At 52.7% G+C, this 17,763-nt stretch overlaps 1 protein-coding gene across 29 annotated transcripts in view; it reads left to right on the forward strand.

Moving 5' to 3' along the window:
* The window catches only part of MARK2 (microtubule affinity regulating kinase 2), a 57,640-nt gene that overhangs the window by 18,764 nt on the left and 21,113 nt on the right, over nucleotides 1-17,763 (forward strand). For 2 of the 29 annotated variants that reach the window (XM_042238331.1, XM_042238332.1), the window contains one exon: nucleotides 464-521. The exons of 22 other annotated variants lie outside the window; for them this stretch is intronic. Coding sequence is in view for 2 of the 7 variants with exons in the window: in XM_060404072.1 (XP_060260055.1) it covers nucleotides 8,011-8,046 (36 nt within the window). In the remaining 5 variants the exon portion in view is untranslated. Of the gene's footprint in view, nucleotides 1-463; nucleotides 5,964-7,058; nucleotides 8,165-11,038; nucleotides 12,376-12,681; nucleotides 12,813-17,763 lie in introns of those variants that run through there. 5 more of the 29 variants (XM_060404072.1, XM_060404073.1, XM_042238321.1 and 2 more) reach the window with 5 other exon arrangements.

Below are 17,763 nucleotides of genomic sequence, written 5' to 3' on the forward strand. Positions count from 1 at the left end.
GCCAGCGTTTATTGAGCGCTTTGTCCCAAACGCTTGTTTAACTAGCTGTTTTACATTCATTAACTCATTCAATCTTTGTAAGATAGTAGATCTTATTATTTTCCCCACTTTGCAGATGAGGAAACAGAGGCCCAGAAATGTTGAGTAACTGTTTAAGGTAACAGACTCATGTAGCCCAGAGTGTTTGTTGGTGTTAGAACAAGACTTTCCTGACCATGAAGAGCACTTTGGCTCTGGCTTCACTTGTGTCCAGGAGTGGAAGATAGATACCTCCAGACTAGCTCCCAGTCGGGAGCTAGTGGTCTGTCTGCCCTCTGAGGCCTGTTGTAAAGAAGGCATGGTGTGGAGGTGAAGCTCTCTGGGTTTAGCTCCCTTGTCTTAACAGCTTATGGGAAACTTTTTTTTAACCTTACGATTTAATCCTGGCTTCCGATTTTCCTGTTCATCTCTTCTCGTCTTCTAGAATTCCAAGAACCTCTAGAAAAACCGGAATCTTAAGACCTTAAATTGGTGACCAGCAAGTAAGTAGCCTAGGACAGTTTGGATTCTTAGATTTGCCTGTCCTGCTTGGTAGCACCTCGCTCCTGCTGCCCCCACCCCCACAAGAAAACTTTTGTTTGTGGACCTTAACTCTGTTTTATCCTTACGAAACTAATATCTTCTTTTCACATGCCATTATGTACCAGTTTCACACGCAGAGGCCCAGAGCTGCTTGCGTTGGGCCTTGACTGCCAAGGTCATGGAGCGCTGTGGCTGGCAGTGCCAGGACCCGTGTGTGTGTGTGTGTGTGTGTGTGTGTGGGACTTGCCGGTTCAGTCCTGGGAGCTGCGCTCTGGCCGCCCCGCTGCGTCTCTATCCCGTTGCTTGTGTAATGTGCCGCTACTCCCTGTTTGCCTTTGTCAGTCTTTGGATCACTCCTATCTCCTGAAACTCTGCCTGTGGTCCTCCTAGATTTTAGGAGCCGTTTCTCAGTGAGAGAGAATCTCTGGGATTTCAGTTAACTTGAGTTTGTAAGTTTGTGGTATGATCTACTTGCATGTCACTCCTGGTATGATAGTGCCTTTTCTTTTATCTTGTTAAAGGTTTTGATTTTATTAACTAAATTCTGAAATTTTGAGCTGATTTTTTAAGATCCCAGCATGGGGCAAGGGTAAAGGGGTGGACTGCTGCCTTTGATTCAAGCATCACACTTCCCCACTTGCGCCCCTCTTGCTGCCCCTAGTAGAAGGAGTTCAGCTGTGTGATTGTATTTGTGTTCAAACCTGTTTCACTTTTCTAAGATCATGGTTATGTGCCGTTTCTACGTTATTTTAGAATCCATCCTTTTGTTACAGGGAGAAACCGCGGTCCATGTGAATTATGGTAAGAAGTGCGCCCTGTTAAATTTTTGAGTGGCTCTCCCCCGCCCCTCTTCCCGCCGCTAGCACGTTTTCATCTGTCCGCAGAGGTGGCTGCTGTTCACACACAGGTGTTCTGTAGTGATGCGGGCCGCTGCTTCCTTGGAGAGCACATGGCGGTGTTCTCTCGCTAATGAAAAGACTGTCGTAATGGGTTAGGTCCTTAGGGGCTCTGCCCTTCTGCACTTGTATTCCCAGGGAGAAGAGTCTCTCCCTTAATTACCGCACCACGCTGGGCAGAGAGGTGTGGCTGCTAATTGATTAGATGACCGTCGTTGGCGTTGGTGTGGAACTGTTGGGTGGTTTTGTTTTTAAATAAAACAGGTGTGAGTCAGGTAAGCGTGTTTTGAAGAGACGGATATGTCCTTTTATCAGCCTCGTGTCTTTGGTGCCATCCTTATTTTTTAACTTGGTCATGAGAAGTGCTGCACTGACTTTTCTTGGCGCGTTGCTGCTGGTGGCAAACAATGTCTTCTCCTCTCCTGCACCTCTGGTGTGCTCCCTTTATGTTTGGTACCATCAGAATCCTTTATTTGGTTCAGTTTTCATTCCCTCCTTCTGTCTTGGAGTGGTTGAACTCTGTTCTGAAATATATTTTTTAAGATAGTGTGTAAAAGCAAACCCCCTGCCTTTCTTGAAACCTCAGAAGCTGCTTGTGAAACAGCCAATAGGGCAAGCTGCCAAATCTACAGTTAAAACCGATCCCTTAATGACAGAATGTCAGACGTTGATGTGAAACCTTCATTATGATTGTGGTGTGAGAATTTTTCTCATTAATAAATGTTTAGGTGCTGAGCTCCCAGTTTCACATTTGGAATGCTTTCTGTTCTAAAATTCTGCATAGTAAACCATCCCAAAAGAATCTCATGTGGCTAATCTGCTATCAGCTGTGGGAAAGATTTTCAGCAAGCCAATCCCCATTCTCCTTCACCTATTTACTTGTTTTTTTAATTTCGGGAAATGATTTTCTTTTGAGTGAAGTGGACCAAGTCTCACTAGCTTTATCATTTTTAAGATAGAACTATATATAAAGTATATAAACAAAAAGGACCTACTGTATAGCAGAGGGAACAATATAACTGTGTTCAGTGTCTTGCAATAACCTATCACAGAAGAGAATATGAAAAAAGAATCTGCGCATGTTTGTGTACACACACATTTAACTGAGTCACTTTCTGTGCACCTGAAATATTGTAAGTCAACTAAACTTCAGGGTTTTTTTTTTCTTTTTTTGATTTATTTTAATTCGAGGATAATTACGTTACAATATTGTGGTGGTTTTGCCAGACACCGACATGAATCAGCCAGAGGGGCCCACGTGTCCCCCCGATCCTGAACCCCCTTCCCACCTCCCTCCTCTCAACTTCAGTTTAACAAAACAAAACAAAAAAGAACTAGCTTCAGAATTATTTTTCTCCCAACAGAGGAGGGCTGGGGCTTTAATCTTTATTCCCAGGCCCTGGATTAACTTTGTTTTTTGTTTGTTTCATTTTTAAGACGATACAGAATCTTCTGTTTGTCTAGGGAATTTCTAAGTACTTTCAGGAGTGAGTATTCATTCCTTAGAACCTTCCAGAAGAATTCTGATGTTGCTGGTAGCCTGCTGATTAAGAATACAATTTAAAAACTGATATTAGTGTACAGCAAGCTACAACACTGAATGAACGAATTGATGAGGGAGACCAGGCTTGACAACTGATAACTGGGAGAGAAAAGGATAAATATGTTAACGGGTCTCCTCGGTCACAGCTGGCACTGAGATTCAGGGCTCTGGATACAGAGATTTAGGAAGTCCTTCCACCCTTTCACCAAGAGCACCCTATTCTGTTCTAATGCCAGGGGCATTTTTTGACTTGATTCGCATGACCTTAGCCCCGAACAACTTTTTTGACTTTGTGCTTAAGCCTTTCCTGTATCATCTTTGCTTGTATATTGGGCCTGTCTCTGGTTTCTAGTTGGGGATGAGACAAGGAAGACTGAATGACTGACTGTTCAGTGCATCTCTCCGAGTTGATTTCCTCTTAATCAGCATCTCACGGCTCTCATCACAGCCCACTCTGTGGGCAGGCCTCCCCATTCATTGGCGTCTCAGGGTTTAGATAGATCCTGGCAGAACTCATGGTCCTAGCTAGAAGCAGGACCTGGGGATCTCTAAATCTCTCTGCAAAATAACAAAGTCCTGACTGAAATTGCTCTGTGTTCTTGCTACCAGAGGGGCTTCCCTGGTGGCTCAGTGGGAAAGAATCTGCCTGCAGCGCGGGAGAGGCAGGTTCAATCCCTGGGTCAGGGAAGATCCCCTGGAGAAGGAAATGGCCACCCACTCCAGTATTTTTGCCTGGAAAATCCCATGGACAGAGGAGCCTGGTGGGCTACAGTCCACGTGGTTGCAAGGAGTTGGACACAACTTGGTGATTAAACAACAAGAAGCTTCTAGTGAACTGGAGGGCGTAGGCAGACTGTAACTCTGGTTCCTGGATTTGGTCGTGTGTTAGGTAGTGTGATTTGTGCTTCCCTCTCCTGTTAGATAGGCAGCTTTATTGAAGGCTGGGCCATATTTTATGCTTCTCCGCATCCCTTTCTTCCCTAGAGTCTATTAGAGTGCTTTGCACGTGATCATCTCTCAATGAATTACTTGTGAAATAAAAAAGAAAAATTACAACATGGGTAGTATTCTTCACTTATTACCACCCTTGGGAGAGTGTGTCTGTATTGATTTGTGAATCAGACATCTGCCTGTTCAGTTTTTGACCATGTAAGTCACAGGTCTTAATAGGTTCACCTTAATAGGTTCAATAATGACAAAAAAGAACAGCTTTTTCAGGATGAGAGGCTAAGGAGGATGTTTTCCCCTATCACTGGATTGTCTTAAGAACCCAGAGAGGAGACCACAGGGAGGGCGTGCACTGAGTGAGGCCTGTGTGGCTTCCTGAAGTAGGGAGCGGAGCCGAGAGAGCCCTCCCAGCTTTGCTGAGTTGTCTTCTTGCCCCGGACACACAGCATCTCTGGCTGCGTTGTTGTCTCTGGTTATAAATTGGCCTCATCTTCCCCGCTTTTGCGATGGGTGAACAGAGGGACATTGTTGGGAGTTTAGTCCAGGGTTGGAGAGGCCATGGGGTCTATATCAGAAGACTGTGCGGTTGTCTTTAGTGGGAGAGCCGCTCGGGAGCATGGCACTGAAGAACTGGCTTCACAGCACCTCGGCACCTTTCTGTGAGCATCTTAGGGGAGATAGTTACCTTTCGGAACTGACCGAGACCTGTGAAGTCAGGGACTGCGTTTCCCGGCCTCTTGCAGATAGGGCAAGAATGAGATGGCCATTTTCTATTTTCTTCTTGATTCCTTCATCTTTGTGACTCAGGGTGTGAGAGCGCTGACGTCTGCGGCTCCTGATTTTGAAGCAATGCGGAGGAGACCAGCTGTGTAGGGTGGTGGGGAAAGGACCTGTTGGACTAGTCTGCTTGGACCCGCCTCCCCTCCCCCGACACTGGGCAGGGAGGGTGAAACTGCTGCTTGCTGGCTTTGCCAAATGAGTTTCTCCTCATGGGTGGGATACCATAGCGGGCAGGTAGGCAAGCAGGCAGCTCCCCGCCAGGAGCCCTCCACGGAGCCGGGCTGCTAGGGAGTCGTGCTGAGAGGGGCGGGGGGTGGGGCAGGTGCTGGGCCCTGGGTGTGCCATCTGCCCTGCCAGGGGCTCACCTACTCAGAGCTGCTGAGGCTGAGGCTGCAGGGCCCTCGGGCCTCCTGGGAGGACTGTGGGTCACTGTGGCCACATTCGTGGTGTGCGGAGAGGCAGGGAGTGGTGAGGAGCTGGTAAATTGTGGGTAAGTGAAGTCTCGCGAGGAAGAGGATTCTGGCCTAGGGCACACTGAGTTCAGGGTGGTAGTGTTTCTAAGTCCAGAGTTGTCACCTAGCTTAACTTGAATTTTCTCAGCTCTGGGAGGAAAAGGTTTTCCAGTGTGCAAGCTTGGTGTCCAAGACATGTTAAGTGAGGGTTAGTTACGGACCCAGGCTTTTAGGCAGGTTGACGCAATGTTAAGACAGGGTCAGGATGTGGTCTTCAGAACGTGCAGACCGTGCCCACTTCCTGCTGGAAGGCTTGTGAGCACAGAGACACTGAGAGCCCTCACATCCACCAAGGACAGACCCTCCGAGCTCACCGCCAGCCCCTTCTTGTGCAAGTGGGGAAACAGGTCCCAGGAGGGTGAATGACTGGCTCGAGCGATACAACCTGTTTGGGTGGTGCTGGATCTAGACTCGCTCTCTCTTGGGGACTTGGAGCTGTACCCCCATTGCTTCACTGCAGAAGCAGTCCTCTTGCTCAGCAGGCCTGTGCAGGGTCTCCCTGCAGCCCTCAGAGCAGAGGGGAGGCTGGGAAAGGACAGGTGGAAGGGCAGTCGGCCCCAGCTCCACACACTGGCCACGAGCTCTGAAATCCTGCCAGAGACTGCGTCTGTAGAGGCACCAGAAGGCCCTGGAGAATGGATTGAAAGCCACGGGCGCCAGCTCTCCAGCCCTGGCCTAGGTTGAAGCAGTCACGTGGAGCAGAGATGTGCTAAGAGTTGTCAGGTAAAGAGTCACTCTGAAAAAGGCAGGAAGGCCCTGCCCTTGGCTTTCTCTCATGAATTAGAAGAGCATTTCTTGAAAGCATGTGAGGTGCTGGGCACTGAGGACACGGGGTTGGCTGAAGCCCTGGAACTTCCCTTAAGTCGCGCCCAGTCTCGCACCGGAGAAGGTGATGGCACCCCACTCCAGTACTCTTGCCTGGAAACTCCCGTGGACGGAGGAGCCTGGTGGGCTGCAGTCCATGGGGTTGCTAGGAGTCGGGCACGACTGAGCAACTTCACTTTCACTTTTCACTTTCATGCACTGGAGAAGGAAACGGCAACCCGCTCCAGTGTCCTTGCCTGGAAAATCCCAGGGACGGGGGAGCCTGGCGGGCTGCCGTCTATGGGGTCGCACACAGTCGGACACGACTGAGGTGACTTAGCAGCAGCAGCTGCAGTCTCGCACAGTGGTGAACCAGACAGCCACCTGGAGTTGTGAAAGAGGCCGGCCGTTCCTCAGGAGCCACGTCCCAGTGCAAGAAGGCTGCTGTCCTCAGGACGCCCGGAGTGACGGGCCAGGACCCTGTGAGGGCAGGGAAAACTTCCCGGAGGATGCAATGTCTGAGCTGAGGCTGCCCAGGAAGGAGACTGGGAGCGGAGGATAGAGGCAGTGTTCCAGGCAGGAGGAGGTGGCGGCAGAGGCTGGAGGGCTGGAAGGACAAGAGGAGACAGGTGGCAGGAGCGCAGGGTGAGACTCCCAGAAGGGACAAGGGCAGGGCTGGAGCTGCGCGCAGGGAAGGGAGCCAGCCAGACGAAGGGAAAGTCGGAAACGGTGGCTCCGAAAACCAGTTTTACATGTGTGTGTGTCCTTCGTGTGTGTGTGTGCTTAAGGGGAGCTGTGACCAGGAAGCCGCGCAGTGAGGTTCCTGGTGCTGGTGTCCTGCAGTGATGACTTTGATGTCCCCCACTTGCAGAGTTGAGGAGGGGCTGGTGTTTCTACACGCAGCTGTGGGTGGAGGGCAGGCCCTCCAAGGCTTCAGCTTGGGGGCCGGGCTGGCTCAGGACACTGGGGCTTCTTCAGGCTCAGGGCTCAGGCCCCATTTCCGTCTTCTCGTAGGGGAGTGACTCACGGGTCGGCGCTGCCACCGAGTGGGAAGGGGGCTCTTCAGGCTTTTCGGAGGCAACCTGTGGCGGCCGAGGCTCGAGGCTGGTGAGAAAGCGGAAGTACCTGGCGGCCATTTCTCCTGCCCCTCCTGACGGGTGTTTCTGTCGCCCCCGTGTGGCAGCCTTGGGCTCTGCTCCCGCCACGGAGGCGCGTTTCCTGTCCGTGAGAGGGGCCCTCCTCTGTGGCTGAGGCTCTGCCCGCTGCAGCCCGGCCCGCGGGAGGCCCCCCGCCCTCCTGTCCTTGGCAGTCGGGCACAGGCACTTGCGTGGTGGGCCCTAACTTTCAGGGTCGTGGAGATGACCGTGCTGCAAACTAGAGTTCAGGGCACGGGCGGCAAAGTGTGTGAAAACCGACCTAAGGTTAGCGTGGCCCCCGTCTGCCTCCCGAAGGTGTAATGGGACAGCGTTTCACTTGCTGACATGGTGGCCGTGGCCTTGCAGGCAGCCGGGCTGTCTGCTCTCCTGCCAGGGAGCAAGTTTCGTTCCCATGCTAGTCCGGCTTTTACTGTTTCCCCTCCTGCCTTTCCCCAGAGACCATAAACCTGCCTACCTCCTGTTATGTTCTAGTTCTGATAGGAGTACCATTCAGAGTTCTTGGCAGGAGACCAGCCCACTTCTCCCCGGGTTGGTCTCCCCTCCTCTTCCCAGCGTGTTGGATGTGTTCGCTCCCCAGAGTTCTCTTATGCAGCTGGCTGGCCCCGTAGTGCCCAGAGATTGGAGCGCTCCTGCAGCGGGAGCCCAGCTGCTTCCCTCCCCAGTTTTAGGGGCTGGGCTTGAAAATAGAGACTCATAATCTCCCTTCTTCCTCCTTCCCCTCCGCCTCCCCCACCACACACTGAGCAAACTGGAGTGACCGGCTCGGGGGCACAGAGTGGGACTCAGCGCGCCTCACCGTTCTGCATGGCATGACAGCAGCAATCTGGAGGAAGATTAATGGACGCGTGAGTGTGTGAACTCTGGGGCACGTTACCGTCTCAGACTGGCCCTTGGTGGCAGGTGTGGACTCATTCTGGTGTTAGGGAGACCAGGACTCCTTCGGGGAGACGATGACCCAACCAGGTGTGTGTCTGCCAAGGCCACCACCCTTTCTCGTGCGTGGGGAAATGGAAAGTGCTTCTAAATACCCCTGCTCTCCAGAAGAGCTAGGTGGGTGGTTTGGAGAGTTTATTCTTGGAATCCCTTGCAGCACAATATCCCTTTCTTCCCTTAGCCTTGTCCTTAGCTCCTAAGCTGGACTTCCTACCTTCACTTCTCATAGGATGGGCCTATGTCCCTGGCCTGGGTAAACCGGGGGTGGAAGGTTAGTGAAGGAGTCCCTGCTCTCTTGCTAAGAGGAGGAGTTGGGGGAGGGAGCCCAGGTTGCCAGCAAGTGTTCCTTGCCCCTCTCTGGCTGGCTGGGGAAGGGCGCCCCCCCAGCTCCAGTCTGCCCACCTCTTCGGACAGTCGGGAGAGCACCTGAATGGAGACCATCCTCTTGCTGCCGAGGCCCGAGCGCCCAAGGCAGAGAGCAGATGGTAGCCGCCCAGGCCTGCTGAGAGGGGAAGATTGGTTATTTTGGGGCTGTGACAAGCAGCTTCGTGGACGAGCACCAGCCAGGGGCCAGTTTCTGCAGTAACCCTGTGGAGAGCCCGGACGGCTGGGAGCTGCGGGGCCACAGGCGCTGGGGCTGACGCCGTCCCCTTCCCGTCTGTGGTGGCTAGTGATGTCGTTGTGAAGGTAACCCCCTGGTCGGAGAGGACAACCCTGACACCCTGCTGCCGGAGCCCCTGTGCCCTGGAGTTACTGGTCTCCCAATTCTAACTTTGATTCGGGCAAGAAGTGGTCATGCAGGAAGTTCTGTTTTGATAGTGTGACTTCTGATTGGGCATTTAGGCATCTGGGAACTGAGTGCTTTCTTGATGCAAAAGTATCCTGGAAACCCCTTACTTAAGCCCCATGCTACATAGATCTTGGTTAGACAGAAAGCCTCTGCTTGGACATTAATTTGGGACTGTTAATGGGGTCCTCTGTTGCTCATCCCTCTAATCTCCCTGACTCTTCCTAACCCCCTGCCCCAGAAGCCAGACCTTTTATACGAAGAACTTCGGGATAATGGAGCAGTGTCTCAAGGTCACTGGATCATAAGTGGTATTTGGCATAGTGAGCGGGTTTGGTGTTTGGTGAGAGATTTAACCTTTTTATTTGAGCAAAAGATTTCTTTGCGGGAGGCCTCTGTGTTGTATTCCCAGTGCTTGCCCTGTGCACAAGGTTTGCCCCCTTTCCTCCCGGACAGGTCGTTTTAATCCTCTTGCCCATAAACAAGTGCAGCAGAACGTGTTGGGCCAGCTCACATGACCTCGGTTATCTCTTCATGGGCTAGCCAGCATCAGCTTTGGATACCACAGTCACTTGACGTGGTAGAGCTGTCAGGGTCAAGAGGTGGAGATGCCAAGAGAAAGCCTGGGTCTTCCAGGAACGGGAACCAGGAGTGCCTGTGATTCCTTAGGACCAGGTAGGAGAAGTCAGCTCTCATGGCACAGGAGTGCGAAAAGGACAGCCAGACCGTTTCACTCCGTCTTGCCTTTCTCATCCCCGGATTCCTACTTCTGGTGTCTCATTTCTCTTTCTCCTGTGTCTCAGATCCTGTCTGCAGGGGCCCAGGACATGCAGCTGTGTCAGGAAACTGCCCCTGAGGCAGACACATGCCAGCTGTAAGATACAAAACCCGAGCCTGAAAACCCCATCTTCCCAAACAGTGATCTTGTTCTGTTGTGTGAGGACAGCTGGCGGCAGGAGCCTGGCTGCCACCGAAGGCTGCTGCGTCTTCAGACCAGCGCCGCTCAGGAGCTGGGCGTGTGGCTAGGTTCTCACCCCCACTGCCACTGCTCTGCGCTTCCGTGTCTCACCACGGAAGAGGCGGGGCTCTCGGTACATAACAGTCAGGGGCTCTAGCCACACCGTGTGAGTGTGTGTGTGTGGTTCTTAAATACTAGTCACATTTCCCATTGTGACTGTTAATTTGTAACATTTCCAGTTCCATATACCTGGAAAATCTTGGCAAGATTGTTGACATTGTGTATTTCAAAGCTCTGGTGTACACTCTGGGTTTTCCTAGGGTTGGATGTGTGTGCATTTTAAGTGCTTTTGATCGGGGCAAGTAGAGTGGCCTTTTATGGAAGGGATAAAACAGTTGAGCTGCTGGAGCCCTTTCTGGCTCTGCCAGAAAGCCACGTCCAAGTCCAAGCTGTGCAAATAGATGATCAGAATTTGGTCTTCGACTCCAGCACTCCTAGGCCAGTTCAAAAGATCCATCTCCTTTTTTTTTTTTGGAAAATAGAGAATTTGTGGTAAGCATTGGGTAAAAAGTTAAAGCCAAAAGCCATGTCTTTTTCTGGCAACCTGCAGACTAAGTTAGGAAAGCATGTGGAATTACAGTAATAGTAGCTAGCCTGTCATGAGCATTGAGTATATGCCAGGAATTGTTCTAAGTGTTTTGGATGGTGTTGGATGATCCTGACTTTAGCCCTCCGTCTTTTCTTGATAGAACCCCCTTTATGCCTGTGGGTTCTTTGTCCTTGTCCTGGTGGTGGCATGGACCAGACAGAACAACAGGCTGGGGAGCAGTGTCCTCCCGCAGCCAGGCATATTCTTCTAACCAGAGGTATCCCAGCAAGGGGGTGGGGGGGGGGGCGGGTTGCACTCAGTCTTCAGGTTTTTATTTAAGCCAGCATGCCGATTGGCAGTTAGAGCTGCCCTTCAGGATTTGTTGGGGGAGGATCTGTATCTCTTTTGCAGCCATCCTTTCTTCCCTGCCCTCTCTGAGTGAATTTGGAGGTGGAAAGCTAGAAACTTGGCTGCTTGCCTCCTTCAGAACAGCCAGCATCCTCTTGTCTGCAGTCTGTGTAATAAATAGTGCATCTCACAACGCCCTGCAGTGGCCCCCTTCCTCCCCAGCACCACCTGTCGGTTGATGGCTCTAGTTCCTGAGGGCTTCCACCAGCACAGGAGTCCACCTGCACCAGAGGACCTTGCTCCCAGGTTCACGCCACAGACGTCGGAAAGCTCAGCGCCTCCAGCAGCGTCCTCTGGACCCACATCTGCCTGCCGCCTTGGCCAGGGCTGAACTGGCCTTCTCTGGACTACTCCTTTCTCTTAGAACCAGCACAGAGTCTCTTTCTTGGATTCTGTCTCTGAAAAGATGAATTAACTATTAAAATGCTTTTTAAGAAGGCACTTACAGTGGAAAATGACTGTCACCTCATTTACCGTACTCTCTGCTCCTGGGCCATGCACACGGATAGCTGGAGCACCCTGGAGTAGGACCATTGTTGCTGCCAGAAAACAAACGGTTTGGCTTCCCAGGCAGACCCAGGCCCGGTGTCAGCAGCTGTCTTGTGCTCGGTCCCAGGGAGAAACTTGTGCTTTCCAGTCTTCTCCACCAAGCTCCTGACAAATGAGCCCTCCTCTGTTTATCCAGCATGCTAACTAAGGCACCAGCCCAGGCCATGGCCACACCATGTAGCAGAATTCAGCAGCCTCTGCCCTTGGCCTTGGTTGAGACTGCAGTGGTAGTGATGGGCCCAGTGAGGTAGAAAAGAGGTGTGTCTGTGACTTCAGTTACCAAGCAGGGAAGACAGTTCTGAAAAGTGTTTGCCCCGGCTATGTCAGGGACTGTCCCAGGCTCCCCTCTACCTGCCCTCTCTGGAAGTTCTGCTTGGTCTTCCTTCAGTAGCCCTTCTGTTCCTTTCCTCCAGCCTTGTTCTTCATTTCCACCTGGATTTCTGTTTCCTTAGACCCTCCCTCCTGCCCAGCCACCCCAGATGTTCAAGTCCTCTTATGTCAAGCCCTCACTGAGAGTTTGAAGGTTAAGAAACCCCAGTCTCTACTACCCATGCTCCTTGGAGAGCAAAGATATGTTCCTGTCCCATGTTGGAACACTGAATTCACTTTCCGATTCCGGACTCTGGTTTAACTGTTGTGTTACTTGCTCATTTGTGTCCGACTCTTTGGGACTCCTTGGACTATAGCCCACCAGACTCTGTCCGTGGAATTCTCCAGGCACGAATACTGGAGTGGGTATGAATTCTTTCTCCAGGAGATCTTCCCAACCCAGGGACTGAACCCAGGTCTGCATTGCAGGTGGATTCTTTACCATCTGAGCCACCGGGTTTAGGTGTTAAGTATGGTTAATATAGTATTTCAGAGACCGTGTTGGGCCCTGACAGGATGGGCTGGCCTCGTTTGTAACATGTTCCTATGGGAAAAGCTTCCTCCTCGGAATGAAACTTTGGGTAAGTTGGGGGTTTCTTGACTAATACGCTACAGCAGATTTGTGTGTGCCTTGTGGGAGCATTCTCATTACCTGTAGTCACAGCGCTATCTATCACAAAAGTAAGTTGTCTTTCTAGATGCCAAACACCAAAGATAAACGTGCCCACACCAGTCCCTACCCACAAAGCGTTCTGGAGAGCTGTGCTCAGCCCCTGCAGTTGTTCTGAGTTCTCCATCCTGACTGATTCGACCCATTGTCAGTTAGCACCGGTTCGGGGGAGCCCTCACTGCTCAGCTTGTTTGTCCTTGCCTGCTTGGGTTTCTAGTGATCTGCTGAAGGAGGAGGATAACCCCTCGACCTGCAGGAACAGCCCTGTGGGCAGCTAATCACGGGAAGAGCAGCCAGTTGGAGTTCAGTGGTCACTGAAGTGGAGCAGCCACCTCGCAGCCTGGCCAGGTGGGGATGGGTGCTGCGAGAGCTGGTGCTGGCTTGGCGGTTTCTGCCCTTGTCCCACTTGAGCTCTGAGCTTGTGGCCACGGCGGCTTCTGGGCAGCAGACTTTAGGCCCAATCTTCTTTCTGACGTTTCCTCCTCCTCCTCTGACTCGCTGAAACTGGAGGAGTCGGGAGGTAGTAGTTTTTCCACTTTCAGAGGAAGGTGCAGTGGGAAGAGGCACTTGTCTTATTCAGCACCTTCCAGTGTAGAGCTGGGACCAGATAGAACCCAGAAGGCCTGTTTCCAAGCTTCATGAAGACATTTGAAGGAAACTGCATGGGAAAGGCAGAGACACGGGCTTAAATCTGCACCCAGGTAGAAAGGCTGTTGCATAAACGCTGAGAGGGGGTTGGTTTTGTTTTAAGATCTCGTGCTTCCTTTTCACTTTGTGTTGGCAAAAGCCCCAGGAGAAGATGGGGGATTCTGGGAGGAGATGATTATGCTGGGTGGTGAGTCAGCTGAGCTCCCCAGCTGCCGTTTTCCGTTCCTCTGCTCTTCTGGAGCAGGAGGCAGTTTGAGGAGGGGTGGGAGGCAGGGTGGGGACGCTGACTTTTACACAGAAACGAGGCAGGCGTGTGTGGATAATCTCTAGGGCCGACTCAGTTTATTGGTTCAAGGAGGGAATACTGAAGCAGAGCTCTCAGTGTGGCAAGCACCAAGGAACTGTCTCCTGAAGTCTCTGTCACGTCCCCAAATCAGTGGCTCTTGGAGTGGCCTCGGCTGCCTTACACTGTCACAGCAGGACACCATGGTTTTGACAGCAGGGCAGTGGAGGGATTGAACGTGGAGAGGCAGAGAGAGCCTTGTGAAGCGGGAGGGCCTGGGGGTTGTGGGGCAGCAGGGAGTTCAAGGAGAGGGAGCCCCCTCTGGGATGAAAGGAGCCGGGGGTGGGAGTTGGGGGCAGCTGCTGCTCGGCTCCGCCTGCATTCCGAGTCCGTCTCCGGCTCTCCTTGATGACCAGCCCGGCCTCGAGCTTTGTGAGAGATGGCGCACCAAGGGCCCTGTCTCCCCTGGAGAGGAGGCTTGTTAGTGAGACTGATGCTCCACGGGTGTCACCCACCTTTGGGGCACCTAGTCTGTGGCCCACTGCCTGCTGGGATGTTGTCTGCAGAGTACACTGATGTGGGTTACTGGTGTAGATCCCAGAAACTGTCATGAAGGTGCCCCAGCATGTTTTCTTACTTATTCATTTGTACGCATTTATTCACTCATTACCTTACTGAATACTTCCGCTCTGTGCTATAGGCGTTGTTGTGGGCCATGAATCAGACAGACCAAGGGCCTTCCCTGTACGGTGTAGTCTAGTGAGAAGGACGGACAGTAACCAGTCAACTTCAAAGGGCAGTAAACGCCCTGAAAGAGGGGAGAGGGATCTTGCAGCCAGAAGCTTTGATCTTCCTTCCTCTGCCCTTGCTTATCTCCTTGAGGGAGGACGGGAGCAACTTTAGGGATCATAAAGCGGTACCACTTTTATTCTGTGTAGTTTCCACAAGTATTATAAAGCAGGGGAGCTAGGTGCGCTCCCTATTAGGCACTCAGGGCACACAAGGGTGATCTCTGACTTCTCAGAGCACAAAGAGCGGGGTTAAGGCATAGAAGCCCAAAGTCAGAAGAGCTGAGTGGGCACAGACAGGGCGCTGTGAGAGAGAGGGAGAGGTCACTCTCAGCTAAGAAGGTGTCTGGATAACTGTTTGAATAAAGGGATTTGGGATAAACAAGGGATAAGAGGGTTACTTAGATGGACCACTTAAAAGAAGGCGTCACGTGAGAGCTGGAGCCTTTCAGTGTGTGTATCTGTAGCTCTCCACACCACCATTCTGATCCATTCCAATCCGTTCCCTACATAGCAACCAGGGTGGTAGAGCTGGGGTCCTACCGCAGGTCTGTCTGACTCCGGAGGGACACCCTGCACCACTTTTACAGCCAGACAGCGTGCTCAAGACAAACTGCTGGGCAAAGAAAAGGCACTTAGAGGGCGGCCGGGGCACCTCGGCTCCCTGGCTCTTCTCCGTCAGCTCCCCACGATCCTGTGTCAGGAGAGCCAGACCTTTCTGCTGCAGACTGCTTTCTGCCTCCCCCAGAGCCCTGGGCTGCTGGCAGGCTGGCTCTCCTGTGATATGGAGGAACTAGCTGGTCTCCATGGTGACAGTAACCCACTGGTACGGGAGGAGCCGAATGGAGCGCGAGGCTGGCAGTGTGAGCTCCCCCCAGCCCGTGGCACCGTGTGGCACTGGTAAGTTGGCTGTCTCTTGGGCCTCTTCGGAAAGGAAGGGGTTAAGGAGCTGACAAGGACGGGAAGAGCAGGCACACCTTCCTCCTCTTCTGGGCTGCTCTGAGGGCAGAGGCGTGGCTGCCTTCTCATTCACCCACTTCTCCTGGCAGGAGTGGTTTTAGGTTAGGAAGGAGGGTCCTTTTTGTCTGACAGCCTGGCCGCGGTAGGAATTTAACTTTTCCTCATTCTAGAAGGAATACCAGCTTTGCTGCACTTGTAATCAAGTTCTTAGAGATTAGAGCTCTTCTCAGAGCTCAGAGAACCCCTGTAGATGGGAAACAAAAGTTCCTGCCTGAAAGTGAAGCGAGATCACAGAAAACATGGGGGACACCTTGCTGCTCACCAGGCTCCGTGGTCAAAACTGGCGTGGACTTTCTCATTTCCTCTTCACACTAATCCTGTGAAGTGGGAGCAGCTGGAGTCCTCATGTCTAGAGATCTGGCAGCTCCGAGTGTTCTTGCTGGTGGTGGTCTGAGCTGGTAAGGAGCAAAGCAGGGCTCCCAGTGGGCCCGGCGCCCCCCGAACTCTGCCATGCCGTCCATGGGCGCAGTGTGAGTCTTGTGTACGGTCCCCGTCCTCTCAGTCTCTTGGAGGCAGAAGCCAAATCTCTCTGGACTTTGTAAACGGGCTCCAGCGGTGGGCGCTCATTGAAGGTGTGCTCAACAGGCAACAGTAGTTGGAGACTGAGACAGAGACCAGGCCCCAGGCGAGCGGATGCCCAGGGATGAAGTGGTATGGAAACTTCTAAAGCTCTGGTTGCTCCGTAGAATCCACTGTGTTTGAAGAGGAGCCCAGCATTTCAAGTGACTCAGAAGACAGGAGATTTGAGGGGTGCTCCTGGCACGCTGGCTTCTGTGCATGAAGGGGTGTGAGCTGGAGGGTGGCTCAGCTCGGCGCTCACTGTGGTCAGTTCTTGCCCACCAGACTTCCAGGCAGACGCTGGCTCTGCTGTGGCTGCTGGGAGGTGCGTGGACTCCTTGCGTGGCCTGGGCTGCAGTGCCCGTCTCCCACCCTCGGGGTGAGACTTGCAGCTCAGACAGCTGGACGACAGCCAGCCACCTTCCTTTTGGCTTCGCCTTGGTCGCAGGCTCTGCTGGCCTCCTTTGTTGGGGAGACATCTCCCCTGGCTCGGAGAAGGGAGCGGTTTCATACAAACCCACCTCCCCTCTGCAGTGGAGTGTTGGGATTGCAGGGGTTCCTCAGGCGGAGGGTCACAGTTCACGGTGGGGGTGCGTCCATGCCCTCCACCCGTCCGTGCTTGCCAGCCTTCCCAGAGCTCTCCTACCCAGCACGCTCCGCTGGCTTATTGACTCTTGGCAGTTGAGAGGGACAGTTGCTCAGGCTGAAAGGGTGCAGAGAAGGCTCTTGGGTGCCGTGAAGGAGGAAGGGTGAAAGAACTCGTGCCCCATGGCGTGTCAGCTCAGTCCTCCCGTCTCTCCCACATGTCTCTGAGGTCAGTGCTCGGTACCTCCTCAGTTTACAAAACTGTCACTGCCTCCCACAAATGCAGTCAAGGAAACGATCCCTGCGTCACATCGCAGAACCCTGGAGGCTAGAAAATGAAGCTGTTTGACCCCACTCTGGCATCTGAGCGGAGGGGCAGGCCTGACAGCCCAGGGTCCAGAATAAAGCCTAATCTCTTCCACTGAGTTGAGTGCCCACTTTGAAGGAGTGAGAGGAGGGGGTGCTGTGAAACAGTCCCCAGCCCCCAAACTGGCCTTAACCAGACGCTGGCGCTCCTGCTGTCCCAAGCCCCTTTCCTGAATCTTCGTATCTCTCCCTCCTCTGAGTCTGTGAACAAAGAACCAGAGACTTCTGCTGCTTTGGGGAAAAATAAGAGCAGATTAGTCTTCAGGAAGGGTTGAAGGGAAGCTGGTAAATGCAGCCGTGAGGAACAGCAGAGTGCTGGAGTGGGCACGAAAGCACTGGGCCCCAGGCCCAGCTCTGCACTGGCAGGCTGGCCTTGGGCAAGTCTCTTAACTTCTGTGCTTAAATTTCTCATATGTAAAATGAACATGCTAGGTTTATGGTGTGGAGAACACAGGGCGTACGTGCCAGCAGACGGTAGTACCAGGGATGTCGAATCTGTTGACCAGGGCTATACAGAAGGTGAACACGGAGTAGCGGCGTCTGCCATGTGTCTGTGCCAGGTGCTGTGAGGGCACCGGGAGCTCTGCCCTTCCCTGGAGGAGTTTATGGCCTCCTGGCATGAGCGCTTTAGAAAGAGTTGCCTAATGGGAAAGATGCTGGCCTAGAGTAGTGGAATGAATGCGAAGTAGATCTGGCAGCCAGAGGAAGAGTCAGCACCGGAACCCAGAACGCGGCAAGGAGGGCTCAGCAGGCCCCTGGACCGCTGGGGCTTGGCCAGAGGAAGGTGTGAGGAATGGCTGCCCCTGCTGCGCCCGGGCCTGGGGGAGCCTGGAGACGGTCTCCCAGAATCGGGGCTGGAAGGAATTAGAGAAACTTTTGGTTTGTACCCAACCTTTGGGCAAGATTTAAGATGAAACATCTCATTGTCTATCAGTGATGAAGCTTCTTCATCTAGCATCCATAGACCTAAGGGGCTTCCTAGGGTTCCTGAATCTCCTGATACGATGTCCATATCCCTCCATACAAGTGGAGTGTGCATCTTTCTAAGGGT

This window comes from Ovis aries, chromosome 21 (assembly GCF_016772045.2).
Source record: "Ovis aries strain OAR_USU_Benz2616 breed Rambouillet chromosome 21, ARS-UI_Ramb_v3.0, whole genome shotgun sequence".
Classification (NCBI taxonomy): Eukaryota; Metazoa; Chordata; class Mammalia; order Artiodactyla; family Bovidae; genus Ovis; species Ovis aries.